At 33.1% G+C, this 23,669-nt stretch overlaps 2 protein-coding genes and 1 long non-coding RNA gene across 3 annotated transcripts; 1 reads left to right on the forward strand and 2 right to left on the reverse strand.

Annotated features, from left to right (window-relative positions):
- The first annotated feature begins 1,515 nt into the window (after nt 1-1,515).
- Nucleotides 1,516-18,073, forward strand: LOC142220617 (uncharacterized). Its single transcript, XM_075289842.1, has 2 exons — nt 1,516-2,150; nt 11,852-18,073. Exon 2 carries the CDS (start codon nt 12,060-12,062, stop codon nt 15,873-15,875), a length of 3,816 nt encoding a protein of 1,271 aa, XP_075145957.1. The 5' UTR covers nt 1,516-2,150; nt 11,852-12,059; the 3' UTR covers nt 15,876-18,073.
- LOC142238197 (uncharacterized) lies at nt 6,084-7,522 on the reverse strand. Its single transcript, XR_012722677.1, has 4 exons — nt 7,137-7,522; nt 6,746-7,050; nt 6,410-6,651; nt 6,084-6,328 (listed from the first exon to the last, which is right to left on the reverse strand). It is a non-coding gene; the product is annotated as an uncharacterized LOC142238197 (long non-coding RNA).
- A 4,072-nt stretch (nt 18,074-22,145) lies between the features above and the next one.
- TfIIFbeta (transcription factor TFIIFbeta) lies at nt 22,146-23,402 on the reverse strand. The gene is made up of 2 exons (XM_075289843.1): nt 22,735-23,402; nt 22,146-22,660 (listed from the first exon to the last, which is right to left on the reverse strand). Exons 1-2 carry the CDS (start codon nt 23,269-23,271, stop codon nt 22,361-22,363), a joined length of 837 nt encoding a protein of 278 aa, XP_075145958.1. The 5' UTR covers nt 23,272-23,402; the 3' UTR covers nt 22,146-22,360.
- Between the last annotated feature and the right edge of the window lie 267 nt (nt 23,403-23,669).

Here is a 23,669-nt window from a genome sequence, read left to right on the forward strand (position 1 = left end):
AACATTCTACAACCAAAATATTTTATGAGCTGTTATCCGCCAGACCACAAAGTACCAAAATAAAATAGCAAATATTGAATGCTGTTTGTAGGCGACTTTTTTCTATGAGTGTAAGAGGCCTCCTTTTCATGAAAGACAATAGTGAGTACAAAGTGGCGGCGCTAGGTCCATACATGTTTGCAGCTTTTTGCTGAAAACTTTTTTTTTATAAAGCAATGTTAAATTTTGAGCAACAAATAAAAAAATATATTTTACCGCTTGTTGCAATTTATTGCCGCTATTATAATTTGTTAATTAAAACCAAAGAGTTTTTCAGAAATTTTCATTTACTTTTTCCCAGATATTTTTAAATATCCAACATTGTTGGGTGGGCCGTTCCCTGACTGAATTGCTCCAGGAATCATTGTTTAGCCACATATATCCGAAGTTTTATTATTTTCTTCCATTTGTTCAGTAAAAATGGCTTCACCCTTAACTCTTCATTGCTTATGGTTTTGCTTCTTCTTATTTTTTCATGTTGCCATCATATTTTTTCTTGCAGTGTAAGGGCAAAAATTGAACGAACACACAACAAATAGACGAACCTCTGTCGGAGTGTTTATCCGACCGTGTAAGGTCCGCTTTAAGTATATCACCAACAAGACTTGCACGTTTAAGTACGCGAACTCACTTAATATTAAAGCAAGCATGATTTAAACTGTAGTAGAAAAGATATAATAGTACTAAATTCATCATGCTTGATGTAATTTCGTTGTTACTTTTTCTACTACCTTCAGTACTTTTTTCACACACCCTATTGTAAACGAAAAAAACAGAGTTGAATTTTACACCATTCTAGAGATAAGTGCGTGAATGGAGTTGAATCACGCGTGTGTAAAATAAATTTTGTAACAAACACCGGGTGGACCATTTATTTATTTTTTATTTATTCATTTTAACTAATTTTGCAACCAAGCCCAAATGGCCATATACGGTTACAGAGATACTCAACATAAAGAAAATGCATTAAATTTACCTAAAAAAAAACAAACAAAACAAAAATAATAATTGGGACTACAATCAATTTTCTTAACATTCTTTAAAAATAATATAAAATTTAACTTTTTATTGTCTAAATTATCTACTTTCATACCACACACAGACCCCAATATAAAGGCAAATTATCTGGCTTTAAGTTAATAATTACTGGAATGTAGTTGTAGTAATTAAAAGGGAGTAGCCAATTTCATATGGTGCAATCCAACGCAAGTTATATGCGTTTTTACGATTCCGTCTAGAAAATATTTCATACGATTTTATACAATAGTGGAGATTTTTTTTCATTCATTTCGCCAAAACTTTAATATAAAATATTACCGAATATTGTGGTGCCATTCACATCTACATTTCGTGAAGTTCAGTGAGTTCCATCAATTTCATTTCACTCACTCACCACTATTATGTTGCAAGACTTGCAACCCGATATATTGGCCATTTTGTGTGTTGCAGGGTTGTATTGCTTTGGTACTCTATATGTGGCTTGAAGAAGAGTGTGTGTATATAAAAAAAATTGGTGGTACAAGTTAATGAAGTGATACGAGAAAATTTGATTTAATGGAGAAAATAAAATAAATAAATACGTTTTCTTTTTAAAGAAAATGCTAATGAGTGTTTACCAATAGATAAATAATGAAATAAAATCATAAAACCCAGTGTAAAATATTTTTCTTGATGCCTGCCTTTGTTATGTTGTACATAAATTCAGAAGAGTGGTAGACGAAAACTAATACATACATATGAGAGACATCCAGCAGCAGCAGCATTGGTATAAGGTGGAACTGTGTTCGTGTTTGTGTGTATGTTGGCCGAAATGAGAGTATATGATACAGAAGGAAATAATTAAATATTAAAAGTGAAAAAAAGAAAATAATTTATAAAATAAACCAAGAAATATCAAACTCGGATTAATCATTGAAAGATTCTACTACTTGTTGGTGTTCGGCTGGTCCACATATATTGAAACACCACCGTGTCTTCTTTTGTCTTTTGTGGTGTGTGTCTGCTGTCTGGCTGCCAGCCTGAGAACAGGTTTCGTGGGTTTCTTCGTGCGAGCGATGTATTTGGAACATACCACACATCACTAAGGTCCACGGTCTGCAAGACTACTATAGGTAAGTATCTGATAGATGCATTTTTGAATATCTACAAGTGCCAATATGACGATGATGATATTATTCAAAATAGAAAGCATTATTATTATAATTGCACAAAAATATTAAATATTCATTGTGTATATACATACATATGCGGTTCACTCGTTAACTCACTTCACCCCTCCTCCACCATCATGTGCGATGACCATCTAGAATATATTACATACTAAGAATGTAACTCTAAACCCTTGTGAGTTGTTTGGCAAATGTGAAATTACTCGGAATGAACAGACAATGAAAATTAGTACAATTAAATTTCATAATTATTTAGATATTTATAAATTGAAATGAGAGAAAGGTAAAATATACAAACATTTTTTCTGAATATATAAAAGGAATAAGGATTTGGAAACTGAACTTTAAATAATTTTTTGCCTGGAAATAAGCCCGAACATGGTTATCACCATATTTTTGTTGAATGATACCTTACATATCTTGAAATTAGTTCAGTTATAGAATGTTAGCCGCTGATTCAAAGGATGTCATTAAATCTATAGAAATACGTACATACAAATTTGCGGAAAATTCACTTGATTCACCATAGATTTAGAATACTGCACTTTAAGTTAGTGAAAATGTATGCATCTCCCTTGAGGATGAAGTATAGATCTTAACCTAGGATAGGTCCTTTCTGTGCAAGCCCACTTAGCGCCTGCGTTTGGTTGATATCTACATTAGTTTGTAGAATTCTACAAACAGTTGTAGATTATACTGAATGATAAGTGGGTCCCCTATTTCGATGAATACTTAGCCCTTTCACACGATCCGTGTCCACGATGTTAAATTCCTAGAATGGCAGTTATTGAAGCTAAGCGTGTATCGGATCATTCATGTAAGTCTTAAAATATGTGGTCACCATAGCCCTGCTTACGTCCGCCGGATACGGTCAATCGGCTCCACGTTAGTTAATCGTTTCGACTTCAGTTAAATAGTTAGGACCAGGCGGTGAGGCTATGTACTTATAGGATTACTCACGTACATTTCAAGAGCATGTGGTCATCATAGCCCCACTTACTCCAATACAAAAAGTCCGAAGGATCTGTTGCAATATTTTCATGTTGCGCTTATTCTTCACTGCACTTCACTCTATCCAGGCGTATGTTTACTATTTCAGTTAACATAGGAAGATTGATTGACTCTATATATTGGGCAGTAGTAGAATACCAGAACATCTTTCAAATTATATCAACTACCGGTATAAGAGGAAACGGAATCTGGCGCTTCCAGACGAGACGATAGACATTCGAAAGTAGTAGAACATAACAGACTGATATTTGTCCCACTTATCAACGTGAATTGCAGAATACTTGTGGCAACAGTAGGAAAGAATGAGTTCCTAGATTAGGCTAACATTCCCGCCTAGCATACACTGGTTGAGGGTTCAACACCAGTTTCGACCGAACACCAAAAAGTTATTCAACGGAGGGGATAATCCCTCTCAGTAATGGCGCCAGTGTCCTCTCAGTAATGCTGGTGACATTTCTGAGTATTTCAAAGCCTCTCTAAGTGGTTTCACTGCAATGTGAATAAGAGAAAAGTTCACCACTGTGGTATCACAATGGACTGAATAGTCTAAGTGAGCCTGAAATATTGGGTTGCAACTATATCTATCCTAACCTAACCTAGACTATAAAAATTGGGTAAAAACGGGAAGACAGCACAGTGCAAATGTTTAATATATAAAATTTTTATTTATGTTTTCTCTTCATCTTTTACTTTAAATATTATTATTATTAGGCTTAAATGAGGCGTTTATTTTATTTTTATTTTTAAATTTATTATTTTCATTTTAATATTGATTTTTTTTTTGCCTCAATTTTCATTTGTTCCATTTTTAAATATTTTAAGTTCTTTTAGCCAAAATGTTGTTATGGAAAAGAGATAGAAAGTTTAAATTTTAACCAAATATACACAGATACGAAAAGTTTAGATTTGTATAAAACCCTTTTGACAGAAATCTTCTGAATCATAGCACTTACGAAACAGAGGGAAATTCGCATACTATAGTCAAATGAAAAAGACGATTTAGAGTTTAAGTCCTCTCTCCGAAGGTAAAAAATTGAAATTGCAGAATGTATTTGGTATTATATTGGGAATCCCATAATGGCATAGAAATATATGGACGCACTTCTCGAAAGAAATGTGTCTACTGTAGCCAAATTGAAAAAAATGGGCATCCAGATAAGTCAAGGATAGATCTTTTGGTCCTCTATCTCTTTAAAAGGAATATTGAAAAATATTTGGGAATCATAATAAATGGCCCACAAAACAGGGTAGGTAGTGCCCAGTCCTCGACAATGCCAAAATGACATATAGATCCCCATAGTGGCCACAATTCCATCGATGAGCATTGTATCCTTATTTTTGAAACATGTATTCGTGATGGAATTCATGCGTAATAGTGTGATTGCGTTATATTTAGCAAAATGGATAAAATGTTGGCGCATCGCTTCGCTGAAATTCCTAAGAGCTTCATAGATGGTTATAAAAATATTGGTAGCTTTGCCAAACGGTACGGTGGTAGTCGATAAAATAGGAACACGACCTGACTTGGCATATTCCGTTGGATTTCTATGAAGAACACTAGTATGTCCTGCAGAAGAAGGCATAATTCGTGTTATGAGGGTTTTTCGATATATGTCAATAACAGTCAATTACGGTATTTACTACAACAATACAATGAATCGGCGATTAGAAGGCTTCAGTGATGCTGACTGCGGAGGTTGCTCCACAATTGGATGGCGTCGTTGTCAAATATGCAAATTGTATTAATTCCTGAATAAGCCAAAGACAACTACTATAGCCACATTGACAACTGAAGCTGAGATTATTGCTGCATCAGAAGCAACAAAGGAAGTTATTTGGCTTAAACGTCTTTATAAGCATTTGATTGGATTAAATGAAATTCCGTACGTTGATAATTCTACCGCTGTTCGATTGGATCAGAACCCAGAATAAATATTGCAAAACATATCAGCACAAAATATTTCTCCGTACGCAAAAAAGAATCCGAAAAAGTTAATCAAATTTCAACTCAAAATCAATTGGCAGACTTGATGACAAAACAATTAAAACTTATCAGACTGAAGCAGCTTTGTGATCAAATCGGCCTAAGAAATATTAACATCACATAACAAGGGAAAGTTTTGAAGCTACTCTTGTATGTTATGTTGAACATACCCAGCGGCGTAGTTCATATGCTTGGAATGCCTTTTTCCAGGCCTGTTTAGGCTTTACGGAGGCCTGTTTAGGACATTACACCTTCCTTTCCATTTAACATAGGGTGAGATTGGAGGACAAGGCCTTCTTTGTAGCTTACATAAAAGGGCGATCACGAGCCCTCTAAACAGAAGGAGTTGTACAGGGGTGTTTATTAGAATTCCTACATAATTACTGAAAATAGAACCACACCTCCCCTGCTGATTACAGGCATATTGCAGCGCTACGCCAAGAAGATGTTTTATAGTACAGGAAGGTCTTCCCTACACACAAAAAAAAATTTTTTGATTTCAATCACGAAAATCGCGGATTCAATCATTTTTTTAATTGAAATGTCTTCAATCACGAAAATGATAGTATCAATCACCCATTTTGATTGAAAACCAACACGATTTTTAATTAAAAATTTAATTGACTTTTGTCACGGAATCAATTAATTGTGTGATTGAATCAATTAAAAACGTGATTGATTTTTAACATAAAATTCAATCACAGTTTTAATTGAATCAATTAAAATTTTAATTAATTTCGCGACAAAAATCAATCAACTATTTGATTCATTCAATTAAATAATTAATTGAAATTGGCTATAAATTTCGATCAAAAAAATTATATATTGCGAACCCAAAATCGTATTTAGTTTTTTTCTTTTGAAATAAAAGAAAATATGTGTTTCTTATAAAACATATTTAATATTTTATTATTATTTGAATTATGCAATAGACAAATAAATTTGGTTCTTGTCATTTGTGTTTTGTTCTAACATAACTTACAAATACAACTACTATCAATAACAACTATAGGGTGAAAAAATAAATTATATAAATCATTATCTTCCTTATAATAATAACCATGTTAGCATGTTCCTTCTAATATGTAGATGCGCCTAGATTTCCAATAATTCAGCAGCCTGTAAGCTAAATTAATTTTTTTGAAAGTATACAGAATAATTAGAACTTAATTTTGTACAACTAAAAGTTAATTTAGTTAAACATTACCTGCATAGAATATCAAGTTCAATTCTTAGTTCCAGGTTGCAGATTTATAATCTTCTTTTGCAGTTGTAGTCTTTTAGCATAAAAAGGTGTATTAAGGAGCTCGGTAATTTAATTTTAGTAACAATTCCTTTCCAAAATTTCCACACATTAAAATCGTCTATTAAAATTTGAACCAATCAAAGACAAAAATAATTGGAAAGCAATGTAATATTTGGTATTATATTGATGATACTTTGCAAATTCTGGAAATAGAAAAAATATAAATGGAAAATACATATTTTTATTATTATCGGATATTTTTCATATTTTTAAATCCAAAAGAAAGAACTTTTTTACCATTACATAATTCAGCTCATTAGTTTATATACCAGATATACTGCTCTCTACTTGGGTTCAAACTGAAAAAGACAGGTAAAACAAAAATGCAATTTAATGCCAACGCTACTTCGCAACTTCAAGGTGAATCTTCCAACAAACCCATACCGCTCTTGGTTTTAAGAAAACTAGGAGTGAAAAAAATTTATAATTTTAAAAGATCAATACGGTACCCACTTTTTTATTGCAAACATATTATTATATATTTGATAAAATGATGGAGTTGGTGGGATTGATTGGTCAATTTCACGAAATAAAATTGGTCACTAAAAGAAATGAATAAAAAATATATTATTTTAGTCCGTTTAATGTAAACAGGCTTCAATGGAAAACGGTATTCACAATTTTTTACCTTCAATAAACGTAGATTGTTTTCCATTTTTACAATACCACAAAACACAAACACAGGTAATTTCAAATGCGTTCTGTCATATATTTTTTTCAAACCTTTACCACGTGTCCGTTTGTTGTTGCACACTTTATTTATTTCAACCCTTTGCTATGATTTGTTGTTGCGTTCAAAATATTTATGCACACATTTTGAAAGCAGCAGACAGAGTGTCGCCAATCATGTTTTTCAATTTACGCGAAAAACAAAAACCCAACCGTTCGTTACGAGTTACTTCCACAGACTGATCTCTCCATCATACATTGTTGAATAAATACCCATTCTCTTGTTCTCTTTTCGCTCTTTCCATTGCTAAAAATTATTCAGTTTCAATCACAAAGGTGATTGGATCAATCACATATGTAATTGGAAACGGAAAAAAATTCAATCACGTTTGTAATTGAAAATTATTTCCGAATTAATTAACAAATTGATTGAATCAATTAATATTTTAATTGGTAACGTAACAAATATCAATCATTTTTTTAATTGGATTTTATTCGGATTTGATTAAATAATTAATTGAATCAATTAACATATTAATTGAATCCGTTTCCAAATTCAATTAAGTGTTTAATTGAAAAAATTTTGGTGATAATTTTGTGTGTGTATACGTACTCAAAAGAATGGCTTTTTTATTACTAAATAATACGATACTGCATAGTTATTGTTTTAATTCACAATTATTTTTTGTTTCCAGTCTGGACTCCTTTCGCCACATTTGTTGTCGAGAGCTAGAAGAATTTAAATTCAAGAAATTAAAGAAAATAATGGCAGATTTTGGGAAGTTGAAGGCAATCCAATTAGATGCTTCTTCTTCTATTTGTAAGTATGATTTTATAAAATGAGCGATTGACTTAGAAAGGCCTTGAAAATGCATTCTAATTTTAATTAAATAGAAATGCAAACAATTTTAAAACTCTCTTTTAATAGAGAGCTCAAAGCAAATCTCCTGCTGCATAACTTTAACACCCATGTTATAAAGGGTGATTTGTTAAGAGCTTGATAACTTTTTTTAAAAAAAAAACGCATAAAATTTGCAAAATCTCATCGGTTCTTTATTTGAAACGTTAGATTGGTCCATGACATTTACTTTTTGAAGATAATTTCATTTAAATGTTGACCGCGGCTGCGTCTTAGGTGGTCCATTCGGAAAGTCCAATTTTGGGCAACTTTTTCGAGCATTTCGGCCGGAATAGCCCGAATTTCTTCGGAAATGTTGTCTTCCAAAGCTGGAATAGTTGCTGGCTTATTTCTGTAGACTTTAGACTTGACGTAGCCCCACAAAAAATAGTCTAAAGGCGTCAAATCGCATGATCTTGGTGGCCAACTTACCGGTCCATTTCTTGAGATGAATTGTTCTCCGAAGTTTTCCCTCAAAATGGCCATAGAATCGCGAGCTGTGTGGCATGTAGCGCCATCTTGTTGAAACCACATGTCAACCAAGTTCAGTTCTTCCATTTTTGGCAACAAAAAGTTTGTTAGCATCGAACGATAGCGATCGCCATTCACCGTAACGTTGCGTCCAACAGCATCTTTGAAAAAATACGGTCCAATGATTCCACCAGCGTACAAACCACACCAAACAGTGCATTTTTCGGGATGCATGGGCAGTTCTTGAACGGCTTCTGGTTGCTCTTCACTCCAAATGCGGCAATTTTGCTTATTTACGTAGCCATTCAACCAGAAATGAGCCTCATCGCTGAACAAAATTTGTCGATAAAAAAGCGGATTTTCTGCCAACTTTTCTAGGGCCCATTCACTGAAAATTCGACGTTGTGGCTCGTTAGTAAGTCTATTCATGATGAAATGTCAAAGCATACTGAGCATCTTTCTCTTTGACACCATGTCTGAAATCCCACGTGATCTGTCAAATACTAATGCATGAAAATCCTAACCTCAAAGAATCACCCTTTACAACTTCTATAAAGAAGGCAAACAGAATGTCCGGGTGTATAAAATGAAAAAGTAAATGAAACGCAATGCTTAATTACAGGTCTGATTTTAGAGGGCCTACGATTATTGTAAAATCAGTACACATGCATGCCTTATAAACTCAACTCCTTCCAATTTAAGGCATTTAACATGCCTGAATTTGCAAGGTTCTTCTCGATTCCGCCGCTGAGTAGCAGTTTTCGTATATTATATGTATATGACCACCAAATAGACAAAGTTGTTGTTGTTCGAATAGAAAACAAAATAAAGTTTTAAAGATGTTTTTCTAAATCAATGTTTCCTTTATTCCTTTATGAAAAATGTCGAAAACATATATTTAATATGCGTAAATGAATATATGTGTTCGTTAAAGCCATCATGCCAATTAGAGTAAATTAACCCCCCAATGGTAAGCCAAATTTAAAAATTTAGTTTTTGTCCATTTTTCTATTTGCTTTAATAGACAGTAGTCTATTAGCTTTTTTCCATTTATTGCACGTGCTCTCATCACACTACATTTTTGGCCCATCAAGTTTATAGACCTCAGGGATATTGTCCTCATTGCTGGCGTTTGGCGCACCTTCATTCTTAAAATTGGCACTAAAACTATGACTTCAGAGATGAAAAATATTTTTAAGATGTATCACAAATTTTTCGGACATATTTTTGATGGGATATTTTTTAAAATTTTTTTATCTGAACTCATGGGATTTAGTTTTCAACGTAATCATGCGTTGTACATGTATTTCTATTCCTTTAGTTGTTTACACATAAAAAAAGATGGACAAGTTGTAGAAACATAACATAACTAGCTGCATGTAATTCTTCAAATGTCATTCAACTATTAAGTATGGAAAAGTTTTGCAGGAGACATATATGCATTTTTCATTAAAAGCTTTGTGTATTTACAGTGTTGAATGAGTGTGTTCCTCCTTTTTTGCCCAAATAAGATGCATAGAATAACATAGAAACTGCCAATTAAACCCTTTGTCTCCATGATGATGATGATGATGTTGTTGTTGTTTTTGTTTTAGTTGATTCAGTTCATTCATAGCATCCGCCGCTTTTTGTTCGCAAAAGGCTAATAAAAAAGAACTACAAACATTTTTAGCACATTGTTTCCACTCGACCTCGTATCCTCGTAACCCATTGTACTAATGGGCATTTATTGAAGTGGGACGAACATCAGACTCGTTTGATTGGATGCTAATCAATAAGTGAATGTAATCATAGTTGTGATTCTATGCGAAAAGACTTTTTTTTATGTACAATTTGATAACCATTCAAAAAATCTCATTGGTAACAAGTTTGCCAAAAATACGAAACAGAGAAAAACGTTTGACCAAATGGAAAAAATGAACATCCATATTTATATGGGAGAAATAGATCTGGAAAAAACTCATCTTGTACAATATGAGACCGTAGTGTTCCTTGAGAAAAAAATTCTTTTATTTACATATCTGTGGAATTATGACAAAACCTCATAAGTCCATATAGGACAATTTCTCAAAAATTTTATGTTGTGTATAGTTTTTGAAGGCGCATCTTTCTGTCTTTACAGATTTTTCATATCTGTCCTAGATCGGGAGATATGGTTTGGTTAGGTTAGGTGGCAGCCCGATGTATCAGGCTCACTTAGACTTATCAGTCCACTGTGATACCACATTGGTGAACTTCTCTCTTATCACTGAGTGCTGCCCGATTCCATGTTAAGCTCAGAGACAAGGAACCTCCTTTTTATAGCCGAGTCCGAACGGTGTTCCTCATTGCAGTGAAACCACCATCACCAGCATTACTGAGATGGGATAATCCACCACTGAAAAGCTTTTTGGTGTTCGGTCGAAGCAGGAATCGAACCCACGACCTTGTGTATGCAATGCGGGCATGCTAACCATTGCACCACGGTGGCTGCCATCGGGAGATATAGAATCGTGAGAAACAGCATAACTTTCGAATTTTTAAGTTTATCTCATCGTATGTTGTCAAATACATTCAAAATATTTGTATGATATTTTTGACAAAATAACAATTGACCAATTTCCAATATATCGGCAGTCCTGGTGCTTTGTCGAATAAAAGATACAAATAAAGGCACACTGAACTTCAATTGTGTTGTTTTATTGGTCAGGATCCACTTTTAAGTAATATTTTCTCACATGAGTTTATTTACTCAGAGTTTGAAATTTATTTGTATTTATAAATTAGAATGTGCGGGCTTAGAAATATAGTTATTGGGGGGAAAGTGTCTAAAAGAATGATATTGTTTGACCCCCCCCCTGGCGATCCAGAGAAGTAAGTTTTTGGGAAAAAAACGTGGGCGAAATATTGATGCTATGTATACCTCCGCCCTTAGAAGAGTGGGAGTAAATTTCTCTCCTAAGTCCAAAATCTGGAACTTCATAGGACTATTATCTTTATATCATCGCTATTTAAATAATCACTACTCTTGCGGCTGGGGAGCCAATTAAATCAGTTTCTTCTTAGTTTAATGTATTAACTTGTTTACATTATATCGATTGCTCAGTATTTCTGTTATGATGTAATATATTTTTATAGGCCTCTATTGACTTAGTATTACAGAATTTTTTAATAAATAAATAAATATAGTGAGTGTCTTCCATTTTCCACTTTTGTTTTTAATTCATCCCTTAAAATTATCGTTCTAATATTATATCTAAAATTCTCGAGTCTTCACGTCGGCAAAAACAAATTCTCTAATAATTATAAACTTTCTCTACTTTCAGCCACAACGAAGCCGAATGTAAAAAACACAAAACACTCCCGAACGATTGCAATGTTTCCTCCTAATGGTTTCAGAATAAGATAAACATAAACGAATATATAGTGATGGAGACTTTTGTATAATTCAATCGGTCTTATTCTTCGAAAATATCGCCAAATTGATATAGGCAAATGCATGATAACATCTAATGAAAGAGTCTTGATGTAATCATGAATTCAAATTTCATTAATCTGAGCGATGTTAGTGACGATGAGAGCGCTGTAAAAGAATGCGAAAACAACAAGATTATAACTACCGTTTTTGGGAAGGCAGACAGCAAACAACTCCAGACGTGTCAATGTTACTTAAAACGCAAATACGAAGGGGAAAATGATGATGAAGCAACAGCGAGACGACTTCATCTGTTGCAACATCAACAAACAGACGGATATGAGGAGAAAGATCCTCGCCAGCACAATAACCAGCGACAGCATTGTTGTCAGCAGGTACTTAGCTCATCTCTAAGGATGATAAGAAAAACAAGCTCAAACTACTGCTCATCAATAACACCAGATCCACCACAACCACCACCACCACGTTCAAGAAATCATGACACAGAATCATCGGCATTCTCCAAAGGGACATTTTGCACTCACTTGGATACTTATGCTGTACCATATAATTTAATAGTAGACAATTCGAATACATGTATATTTACAAAAATATCAAATAAGGAAATTAATTTAACTGTCGATACAACAACTAAATCATCCAGAACATCAAATATGATAATTGAGCGAAGTGAACCGAATGCCAGAACAGAAGAAGAGTTAAGTGTTAAGCATCACTCTAAGAGAAAAAATATGAACAGGGAAAATGTGTTGGCAAAAGAAGAAAATATCGATTGTCATCATAGACATGTTAAGCGTTTGGATTACCCCAAATACTCTCCTCATTGCACCACGTCCTGGCTATGGAACTCATTGTCAAATTTCCATATCAAGGCCGATAATTTATGTCATTTGTTTTTCGTCTTACTCATAACATTAGCACAATATTCTGGCAGCACGCAAGGTTTATTAGCGGCTAAATCTCCAGCATATGGCTTGGATTTGGCCCCATTAGATGCCGATATTACTAGCGATTTATCAATGCAAAATTTCAATAGCGGCAGCAGTTCCAACTCATCTAACAGCAGCAGCAGCTCAAATAGTATTAAGAATAATTATAGTTTAACAAAAACATCTCTATTATCTTTAGAACACGAAGCAGAGGGTATAGACGTCGATAAGTTTCCCTCGTCATCCTCCTCCAAAAGTAAGAGTTTAAGCATATCATCTGCTGGAAGTGGTGCCTATCTCGATAAATTGGATAATTTGGAACGTAGTTTGGCTGCAGTTTTAATAAAAGTGGCCTATGGCACAACATCGACAACTAAACGCAGTATTCCGGATAATACATTTGCCTCAAGCCTAACAACAATAGCTACTCCACTCTTGACTACGCAAAGATACCATGAGAAGTCTCGACAGCCCCAATTGAATGTTCATCATCGTAATTATGAATTGGATTTGGAAAGGGATCATGCCTTGCCAACAACTGCTCCAAATGCTGATATTTTGAAGAGCAACAGTAATCCTACATACCCAAATCCAAATCGTCATCACAACAATGATCGGGACCGACATAGACATGTGATTAATTCAACACCGCTACCATCAATACCGGAAGTATTGAAAAAATCCAATGGCCATACACCCACAATACCCATGTTTTCGGGTGCTGACATTCCCTCATACTCACCACCAGCTCGTTCATTTTTCACTCCGCCATTACCTCCAGAGTACCAACATCCATTTGCCGATAAGCCAACATTGAGGGGAACGAACAATGAGGGAGGTATTGTACCGAACACAGGTAGTTATATAAATCGCCGTCCCATACCACCACCGAGTTTAATGCCAGGACACGAAAGAATACCGTTTAGACCTCCTGATTTGGCAAATGGAGCACCAAGCAGTAATGGAGGAATGCCACAAACAAATGTGGCAAATCCCGGCCCACATCTACCACAAACTGGTAGTATATCTACATCAGTTAATCCTCTGGCTTCATCAAATGGACATCACCTAGTGGATAATGACAAGAAAATCTCAAATAATGCCACGAAAGCGGCAACTGTAGAATCTCCACCACCGGATGTTAAATCAGATAACTCTTTAAATACCGATGTTATCCAAAGTCCATCATCGGGTAGCATGTTTTTAGATACCTCGGATAACTTCCGCAATTCATATAACTCCAAGGTGCGCAAAGAAGTCCTTCCAAGCATTAGACGAATATTAAGTGGTTCGAATGGTCGCAAAGGTGATATACCTGAAGTGTTATTGAAACAAGTGACAACGCGGCCAAACTACCATCAACCTCCATCGTCACCTGTTGTTATTAATACATACATGAGCCAGAATGGGGAAACTATTATACCAGCTGATGCCAATGTGGATAATAAGCAAAATATTAATAAAATCAAAAACATGAAGGAAATTGAGGGAATAGACGGCAATGATGGTGAGCCTCAACAACCAGAAATTACCACCAAATCGGTAACGGGTCATATGTATGCCACAAATAGTTCAACTTCAACTCCTTCGGCAGCTGCAATTGGTGGTATTAAAACGAACACCGTCATAGTGCCCACTTCCAGAACAGTATCAGTATCTAGTAATACGAATTATTCCTCATCTTCATCACCGACACACAGAGGCGATGACACCTCATCAACCTCATCGTCAACATTGGCGGCTGCATCTGGTCTGGCGACTTCATCTTTGGCCTGGAACATTCACGTCTACCTATCCGTTATACTCTTTACCATATTGGCTGTTTATTCGCTCTACAAAATGGTTACATACAATAAGCTCACGCATTTATTTTCCCAATCTTATTTCCTATGCATTCATATTATTTTGATTACCATATGTTCCATACGTACCTTCTATTTATGCTATGACGCTTATAATATTCATTCCAGTTTTCATATATTCATATCGGAGATTTTACTAAATTTACCGGCCACATTCCTGACCATATCTTTTGCCGTTCTCATATTATTTCTTTCGCTTAAATCTCTGAATCATAAGAATCGATACTCGGCTTTAATACGTCCGCTCACTGTGGTGGTTGGGTGTGGGGTCCATGTAATGCTGTGTATCACATTGCATTATGTGGAATCGTATACCTTGCAAAATCACCAACAGCAACAAAAATTGTTAATGAAACGGCAACAACAGCAATTACAATCTTACGTCCATCACAATTTCGCCCAGAATCAATACTCATATTTGGAAAGTATGGCATTCAATTCACCACTATCGGCGGCGGCAACAGGCCAAACAGGGAATTATCACAATTTGGCAGCGGCCGGTGTGGCTCCACTTCCACCAAATCCACCAAGAGTATTATCGTTGATTTGCCAAATAATCTACATCTTTGTATGCTTTAGTTTAGGACTTCTCTATCTGTATTTGTATCGCATTCTAAAACGTGTCCTGAGAAACAAATCTCAGAATTATATACATGGCTATCAAAATCTGTCGTATGCTATACACATAACCATAGCCACAGCATTATTGTTTGTTCTATTGGCAGCCTTGCAAATTTTCGGTGCCATTAGTATATCGTCCACAAGGCCAATGATAACCCAAGTGACTGCCGAAATAGACTGGTTTCAATGGGGCTATCAGTTTTCTTTGCGCTTAATTGAGATAGCAATCATAACGTTGATCTCTTGGGTAACGGGTCTTAAAACAAACACCGGCTCGAATACTGTCAATATCAATTTAACAAACAATGAGGCCCGAATTGTGGGACATGTCAACGATACAAATACTATGTACAATACAAATGCCAGCATGAATCCCCGACGACTTAAACAAAATGTTCACTATAGCCAATACAGCCATCCCAATGTAACCAATTTCTTCTTGCCTTATACCTCAAGTTCTAGTCAAGAACAATTTGACATGGATTATCCTGCTCGTATATAACTCGAAACGATACCATAATTGGCATTGAAATAAAGAAATATGGAAGATCATATTTCGAAAATATAACCCCCCACAAATATACATGTACAGGATTAGCAAAAGTAATATGAATCTGTTTTACATTTTTTTCAGAGTGCTAGATTTGGATTAATTATTACTTTTAGGTTTAAATAAACAAACATTAATAGTTTATATATTGGTAAGAACACCCGTTAATAGACATAGAGGAAAATTTCTTTTGTTTTTGTGATATTATATTTACAAATTGAAAATTTCCCTAAAGGTGGGTACGATTGTGTCAATTCAAAAGTGAAAGAGGGGATTTCAATGGAGGAAAAAATAGAAAGAATTTTATAATAACGATAAATTAATTTCACAGTTTGCTAAATTGATAGCATATTTTAAAATTTTTTAGAATTTTTTAAAATATAGAGAAATTATTAAGAATTCTGAGATTACAATTCAAAGTTTGAATTCTTTTACAAATAGTGATTGAACTTATCAATTTACGCCAGCTAAACAGCTAACTTTTAAAATTCTAGAGTTGAAAAGCTGTGATATTTATGTAAAGCTAGTATATACTGGTCTGATATACAATTCCTAAAAGCATTAAAGTGTAATATATCTGCTTTATTTCATATCTGGATTAATAAATATGGCTTAGAAAACGAAAAGTTTTCCGAAAAAATCCAACGTTGATATCCTCAAAGGAAGTGCCTTGAAGTCTTGCAGATATAGAAACAGTTTCAATTAAAAAATTTAATTGATTCAATTAATTTTGTTTTGATTAAAGAAAATAATTGAATCAATCTTTTTAATCACTAAATTAATTGGTGCAAAAAATTTTTAATTCATTCAATAGTGATAATAAAAATCGCGCACGCCATTTACAAAAGTCTAATTAAAATAATCATTGAATGATGTTTGTTTTGATTGAAACATTGGAAGGAAGGAATGATACGCTTAGTTTGATTTAGCTATTTCTATGATCTGCAGATTTTCGTTAGATATAGGCTGTAAGAAACATGTATAGCTCTTACCCACTCACATCTTATGAGGGACAAATCAATTTTTTGATTCTTAAACGACAACAACTTTCTTCCCAATTCAAGTTCATAGAATAAAAATGTAAAACAGTGATTCCTGCATGTCTATAAACAAATATTGTAGAGTACGCAAAATGCCACACCAAACACCTGTCGTATTGGTAGCCAGCGAGTATTGATAAATTGGTTTTAAATCCAAGAAGATGGTAAAAGCTCTCAATTAAGTCCTAGTAAAGTCCGAAAATCTTGTCTAATAATTCCTTTGAAAATAAAAATGAAAATACAACACAAAAAATCATGAAAGCGTTATAAACTTTTTTCACCATATACTCAAATATTTATATAATTCATACATATATACAATTTTTTTCTCATAATCTTTTGCCCCGACCCCTCCCCCTTTTATGCAATATAATCATAATCGACGTAATGTATACAATGTAACCATTTTTTATTTTATTTTTTTTATATATATACAAATGAGTTTTTAAAATTTCTTTTTCGTTGTTTTGTGTATTGAAAGAAAAAATCTTATTATTAATTATTTAATTTATCGAAAACGAATACTGAAATTACATATATATATTTTACTCGAATAAACATAAAAATTTTGTTAATATACATAAAACACACACACACACATTTTCCAACAACAACAAAAGAAAAATATACAAATATTGCTTTAAATAAAAATAAAATATATGCCAATAAATAAATAAAGAAAAACAAAAATTATATAAAAAAAGAAAACCATGAGAAAACTTTTTATTAAAAACAAAATACACTTTAAAACATACATAACTATGGAATAATCAAATTGCTGATAGATGATCGATTGATCGAATTTCATTGATTAATCAGGCCTTCTGATTAATCAATTAATTGTGATTCTAATATTTATTAATCAGAATACTTGATCAATCATTTATTTGATTATACATACAAAAGAAAATGAAATGAATTAAAAAACAAGAAGTGAAACAAAACAATTTATTTTTAAGCTAATTGCATAATTATATTGTTAGTATTAAACTGTAAATTTTACATACTGTACATTTGTTAGTAACATATTTTTTAAGTTTAGCATTTAGTAAACAATTTAAATAAATAAACATAATTTTTGATAATAAAACAAAAAACAAATATAAATAATATTTTAATTAAGTAAACAAAATATTTTTTTTTTTTTTGAAAACAAATGGACTCTTTGAATAAGAATTGAATCTCATTGGCAAACTATAAGCCTAGTATCCACTGCAAATATATATATATATATATAAAGCTATACAAACATCAGTTCTCTCATCGCAACGAACGTGACCAGCTAACATACAAACTATTTTTTATCATCAAAAAGTTCAGTTAGAAAAAAACAAAACATTTATAATTAAAGAAATTCCATAAAAAATATATATTAGGGATGATGGAAGGTTTTTTTTTTTTCAATTTGAATCGATCTCATCACATATACATACCTTTTTACATATTGCTCTCCTTTAGTAAAAATAAAAATATGGAACAACATATATTTCAATTTGCCCAAATCTAAGTACATATATTATTTATTAAATAACTATAAATTTTAAAATTGTTTTCTTAATAGTATATAATATAATCCCTTAAACTGCAATCAATGCATTTTACAACCTTTTTCTTTATGATTTAAAAAAGCATTTTTCATTTTCATGAAATTTCCAGTTTCACCAAACAAAATTTTTTAAAGTTTTTTTTAAGTACAATTATTTAATTTATTAACGTTTTTTGTAAAATCTCAAGTCAACATGTTCTAATCGAAGATTTTCCAAGATAATATCAGATTTTATTCAAATTGTTCAAGTTTTTGGAGATTTAGGGAACTCCAATAAAAATTACGAGCCGAAAAAAACAGATGGTCATACTCCCCAACTTTGACTTTGGACATTTTTATAGCTAAAGCTACTCCAATATTTGTTTTGTTTTTGGCATTTTGCTCCGTTTAGTTCAGTATGTTTGTTCGGTTATGGCCTGTTCGTAGCATTTGTTTCCTGGTTAGTTTTCTCTGTCGCCAGATTTGGGGAGCTACTTTTTTGTAACATTCGTCTTTACGCTCTAAATAGGACCCTGAATAAAGCTTAAAAAGTATGCTGAAATGTTTGTGTGTTAAATCGCATACAAATATTTGACAGAAATCAAAAAAGAATTCGTCGCCACAGTCAAACCATTAACTCATCATGGTAGCCTTATTTTCAAAACCGGTATCCAAATATTCCAAAAATGGTCCTGGAAAAAGTTTTTTTTCGATCATTTTGGCCAAATATTTGCCTAGTGTGATCATGTGTTAAAACCCTCCCTCATTTAATACCATAATTTATTATGGTTTTAATTTTTTAAATAAATATAAAATAAAAACCCTAAAACTTCATGCAGCAATTCCGGGGTATTTCTGGTCTATAGAAATATTTTATTCAAATGAAAATGTTACAATTATAGACCCACAGTTAAAATAAATCGAAAAAATTTAAGCCAAATATTTGCACAGTTATTTCTGCAGTGGTATTGGAATTGTCACGAATAGCTTTTCCATATTCACGAGTGATTAATGCCCCATCATATCACTATGGATATTCAAAAGGGCTCTAACAGTTGACCACAACGTGCCTATAGTATATCGGAAAAACTAATTATGTACGTTGTTTTAGGTGTATACATGTCAAAGGTGTTATTGTATTCTCTTCATTGGTTTGACATCGGGCATTGGATCCTAATATATCCGAGAGAGAATGCTTAATTTTAATTTTTTTTCGACCGAACATCAAGAAGGTTTTCAGCGGTGGTTTATCCTCTAAGCACCACGGGAGCCACCGTGGTGCAATGGGTAGCATGCCCGTCTTGCATACACAGCGTCGAGGGTTCGAAGCCAGTTTCGACCAAACAGCAAAAAGTTTTTCAGTTCTGGATTATCTCTTTTCAGTAATGATGGTGACATTTCTGAGTGTTTCAAAGCTTCTCTAAGTGGTTTCATTGCAATGTGGAACGCCGTTCGGACTCGGCTATAAAAATTAGATCCCTTGTCATTGAGCTTAACATAGAATCGGGCAGCACCCGGTGATAAGAGATAAGTTCACCACTGTGGTATCACAATGGACTGAATAGTCTAAGTGAGCCTGAAATATCGGGCTGCCACTATACCTAACCTAACTCAACCATCCTCTAAGTAAATCCGGTGAAAATTTCTGAGTGTATCAAACTTTTACAAAAAGTGGCTTCACCGTAATGTGAAACAACATTCGAAATCGGTTATAAGAAGAAGATCTCTTGTCAGTGAGCTTAATATAGGTATCACAATGGACTGAAAAGTCTATGTGGGCCCAAAACTTCGGACTGCCACTATGCCTAATCGAGAAAAAACCTTAGCTATTCTAGCGAGCATTATGCCTTTCCAAGTGGCCAAGTTAATCCAAAAAATTCTACGAGTGTTTTTAAATTCCTTCTTCGATTATAAAACATTATGAACTATTATATTTAGTTTAAGATTTTAAAAACAACCTGTTGACCCACTAATTGAGACTCCAAGATCTTGTTTTTCCATTTATAACTTACATAGTTTTCTTATTGATTTAACACATACACAATCACATCACGCATTGCCTATTTTGCCATACTATTGTACAATTTCAATTATTCACTATAACAAATAAAAAATTTTTCATCTGTGCATTATTAAAATAAATATATATATATACATACATACGACATACATACCACATTACATACATGACAGTCTGACTGTAGAGAATGTGAGAACTTTAACATAATTTGAAAATTGACAAGGAACATTTTTACAAATAAACTATAAAAAAAGGATAACACAAACAAAAAAATAAAATTAGATGCTAATACTTTTACAGTACGAAATCAAGTCTATTAATAAATAATATTGTAAAAACAAACAAACAAAAAAAAACAAAATCAATGCATACATCATTTTAAATAAAAACAAATTAAAATTAAGTATAAATGCGTGATTATTTTCTTGAAGAGCTTCAATAGTTTATAGTCAGCAAATGGTTCGAGAAAGCATAGGAATATAATAAAACAAAAACAAATGAATGCTTCAATACAGAATCGGATAAATTTAATATTTATTCTATTCTTGCACTCAAAAGAAATAGTTATTACAACAATAAAAATGTTAGGTGTTTTAACAGTTTTTGTCTGCTGAAAAAGGAAATCAATATTTGTTTGCAAACATAAATAACGATTTTACATTTTTTCGGATTTTCTTAATTTAATTCTGATAACTAGTTGATAATTTTGCTGCAAGTAGAGGATGCTGATTAAAAATGTGGTAATTCCGAAATTGCCGTCCATCCAACCATCTTGTGTCTAAAGGGCTTTGCCCAAATAAATTAGACAAACATACTTTTCCTCTGTTGGTTAAGCTAATCTTGTAGTTTATCCAACACATTTTTTTAAGCTCAAATCAAAACAATAATGTTTTTTTTAATTTAGAAATGTTTTTCTTTATTTTATTCGACAAAATTTACATTTAGGATTGTATGGAGATTAATTGCATTGTATATCTGAATAATTCTATTCTCATTAATGCCCAATGATCCGGCTACTTTAATAAGATAAATAACTTTCAAAACTTGGACAAAAGAAGCACAATTTTGTAATTAGGGATTGTATCCAGAAAAGTAAATTTTTAAAATTTCCGACTTCAAAAATTTATTTTTTTTTTTTTAATTTTGAAAAATCGACTATTCGATTTTTTGGACAGATTGACCCATGGTACGTAAACCTCCTGAACAAGTAATGAACTTAATAATTAATGAACTTAATTAATTATTCTTGCAAGTTCCACAATGGCCGGGGATCGAACATGGAACTTTGGCCATGCAAGACTACCGGCCATTTACTACCGGCGATCTTATAACTTAAAATAATCTAAAATCACCATGAAGCCTATTATTAGGCTAGGGTTAGTGGAAGCCAGAGATTTTAGGTCCACTTACACTATATATTGCAATACCAAAGGTGTTAACGTCTCTGGTGTTGATGTACTGCCCAATTCTGTATTTAGCTCAATGGTAAGGGATATGGTTTTTAGATGTTCTGAAAAAATCACAAGTGTCACCAACACAATTTTGAGATTGAACCGTTGAATCACCTCATTATACCAATATTACCTATACTAATCGCTTCTGCATAATTAAAATCAAATTAAAAAATTGTAATAAAATTTGTATAAAATGATATTTTGTATATTTTTTTTCTCTTTAACTTATTGTTTGATTACAGGAGAATATGAAACCGGGAACCATAAATAGATAATAGTTGAACAAATCGTTCCTCCTTTTTGTTTTTGTAAATTTTACTCATGCTGAACATGGAGAATACGTTTGCCTTTTTTCATAGTTAAGTCTTTATGGGAGTATCTGACAAATGCATTTACTGCTAGTCAGAGTCACTATCTGTTGGTGGTTTATCTTCGTCTTTCTTTTCAGCATCAGTCTTATAATGGCGATATTCTTTCTTCAACTCCCACATATTCTTGTGTGGATTCTTCATGTTGTAATCGCAGACATCTTTGAGAATTTCTTTCAAATAACCAATAGGTTGCTTAGTAATTTTAACCAAATCTTTGATATTGTAATATTGATGTTTTTCGAAAGCGTGGAATAGCATATCCATAACAGCATTTTTGTCATCACGAGCCTTTTTGCCTTCGGCCTTCTTGCGTTCTCTATATTCAATCTAAAAGAAATATATATATACAGATTGGATTAAGCAAACAAAACAGAATTGAAATAGTGATGTTTCATAATTACATTGTGTGCATGATCTTTGACAGGTTTGAAGTTTTGAACAATCTTATCGATAGGCTGAACTTTCCTTACGGGCACAGATGCTTTGCGTATAGATTCCAATTTGAGTTTCATATAACAATTATCTGCAATCGGCCTACATTCTAATTTTTGTACTATTCTGCCTTCCATATATAGCTTTTCTGTGTTTTGGGAGGAGGATGTATCTTTGCTACTTGTGTTTTCAGATGGCACCATGTGTGAAAAAACACCTAATGTCTGTTTAGTTACCACAGACACGTCCAAGATATGCTCAGTCGGGATTTCCTCATCGGGATCCAATTTTACAATTGCTTGGGAGAGGCTAAGTGAAACTTGTGCTTTTTGTCCTGGCGTTTTGCTAATTCTTAATTTGCCTACGTCCATATTAGATGGTGCCTTCTCCCACTTTTGAGCTATGTATTTCGGCACTTTCACTAACCAAACTCCTCTTCCAGCGTTTGAGAGATCTAGTTCTTTGTCAACAATAGGTATTTTAACATCTTTATCGTCTTTGGACATGATTCTGACAATCGTCTATTTTTAAAAAATCTAATAATTACACAAAATTAAATCACAGTTGAAAAATGTTGCGCTATGAAATGAGATTTACAATCCAATTTTGTTTTTATGGGCTGTTCACAAGTAGTAGCGTGCTATGTGCCGTTCACAAGACGTGATATTATAGTACAATAAATCATAATAGAAAGTTGGGGTAGTGTGCAAAACATAATTAAAGACATTTCTTGGAGATTTCACAATAAAACCATGGCAATTCAAGCAAGAATTGTACTCCTATTTCTATAAAATAAATATAAAATCCCAAAAAAAGTCCTCCAAATAAAAGACAAATATCGAGATATTAGTAGGGCTGTTTTCTTTTTGCACTGGATGCAACATTTGTATGGGCTATCCAGAAC

The sequence above is a fragment of the Haematobia irritans genome, chromosome 1 (genome assembly GCF_050003625.1).
Source record: "Haematobia irritans isolate KBUSLIRL chromosome 1, ASM5000362v1, whole genome shotgun sequence".
Classification (NCBI taxonomy): domain Eukaryota; kingdom Metazoa; phylum Arthropoda; class Insecta; order Diptera; family Muscidae; genus Haematobia; species Haematobia irritans.

Coding starts and splice junctions, on each gene's coding strand:
- TfIIFbeta (XM_075289843.1), bottom strand. CDS start 23,271: ATGTCCAAAGACGATAAAGATGTTAAAATACCTATTGTTGACAAAGAA. Junction 22,661..22,734: donor TCAAAGATCATGCACACAAT/GTAATTATGAAA, acceptor TATTTCTTTTAG/ATTGAATATAGAGAACGCAA.
- LOC142220617 (XM_075289842.1), top strand. CDS start 12,060: ATGAATTCAAATTTCATTAATCTGAGCGATGTTAGTGACGATGAGAGC.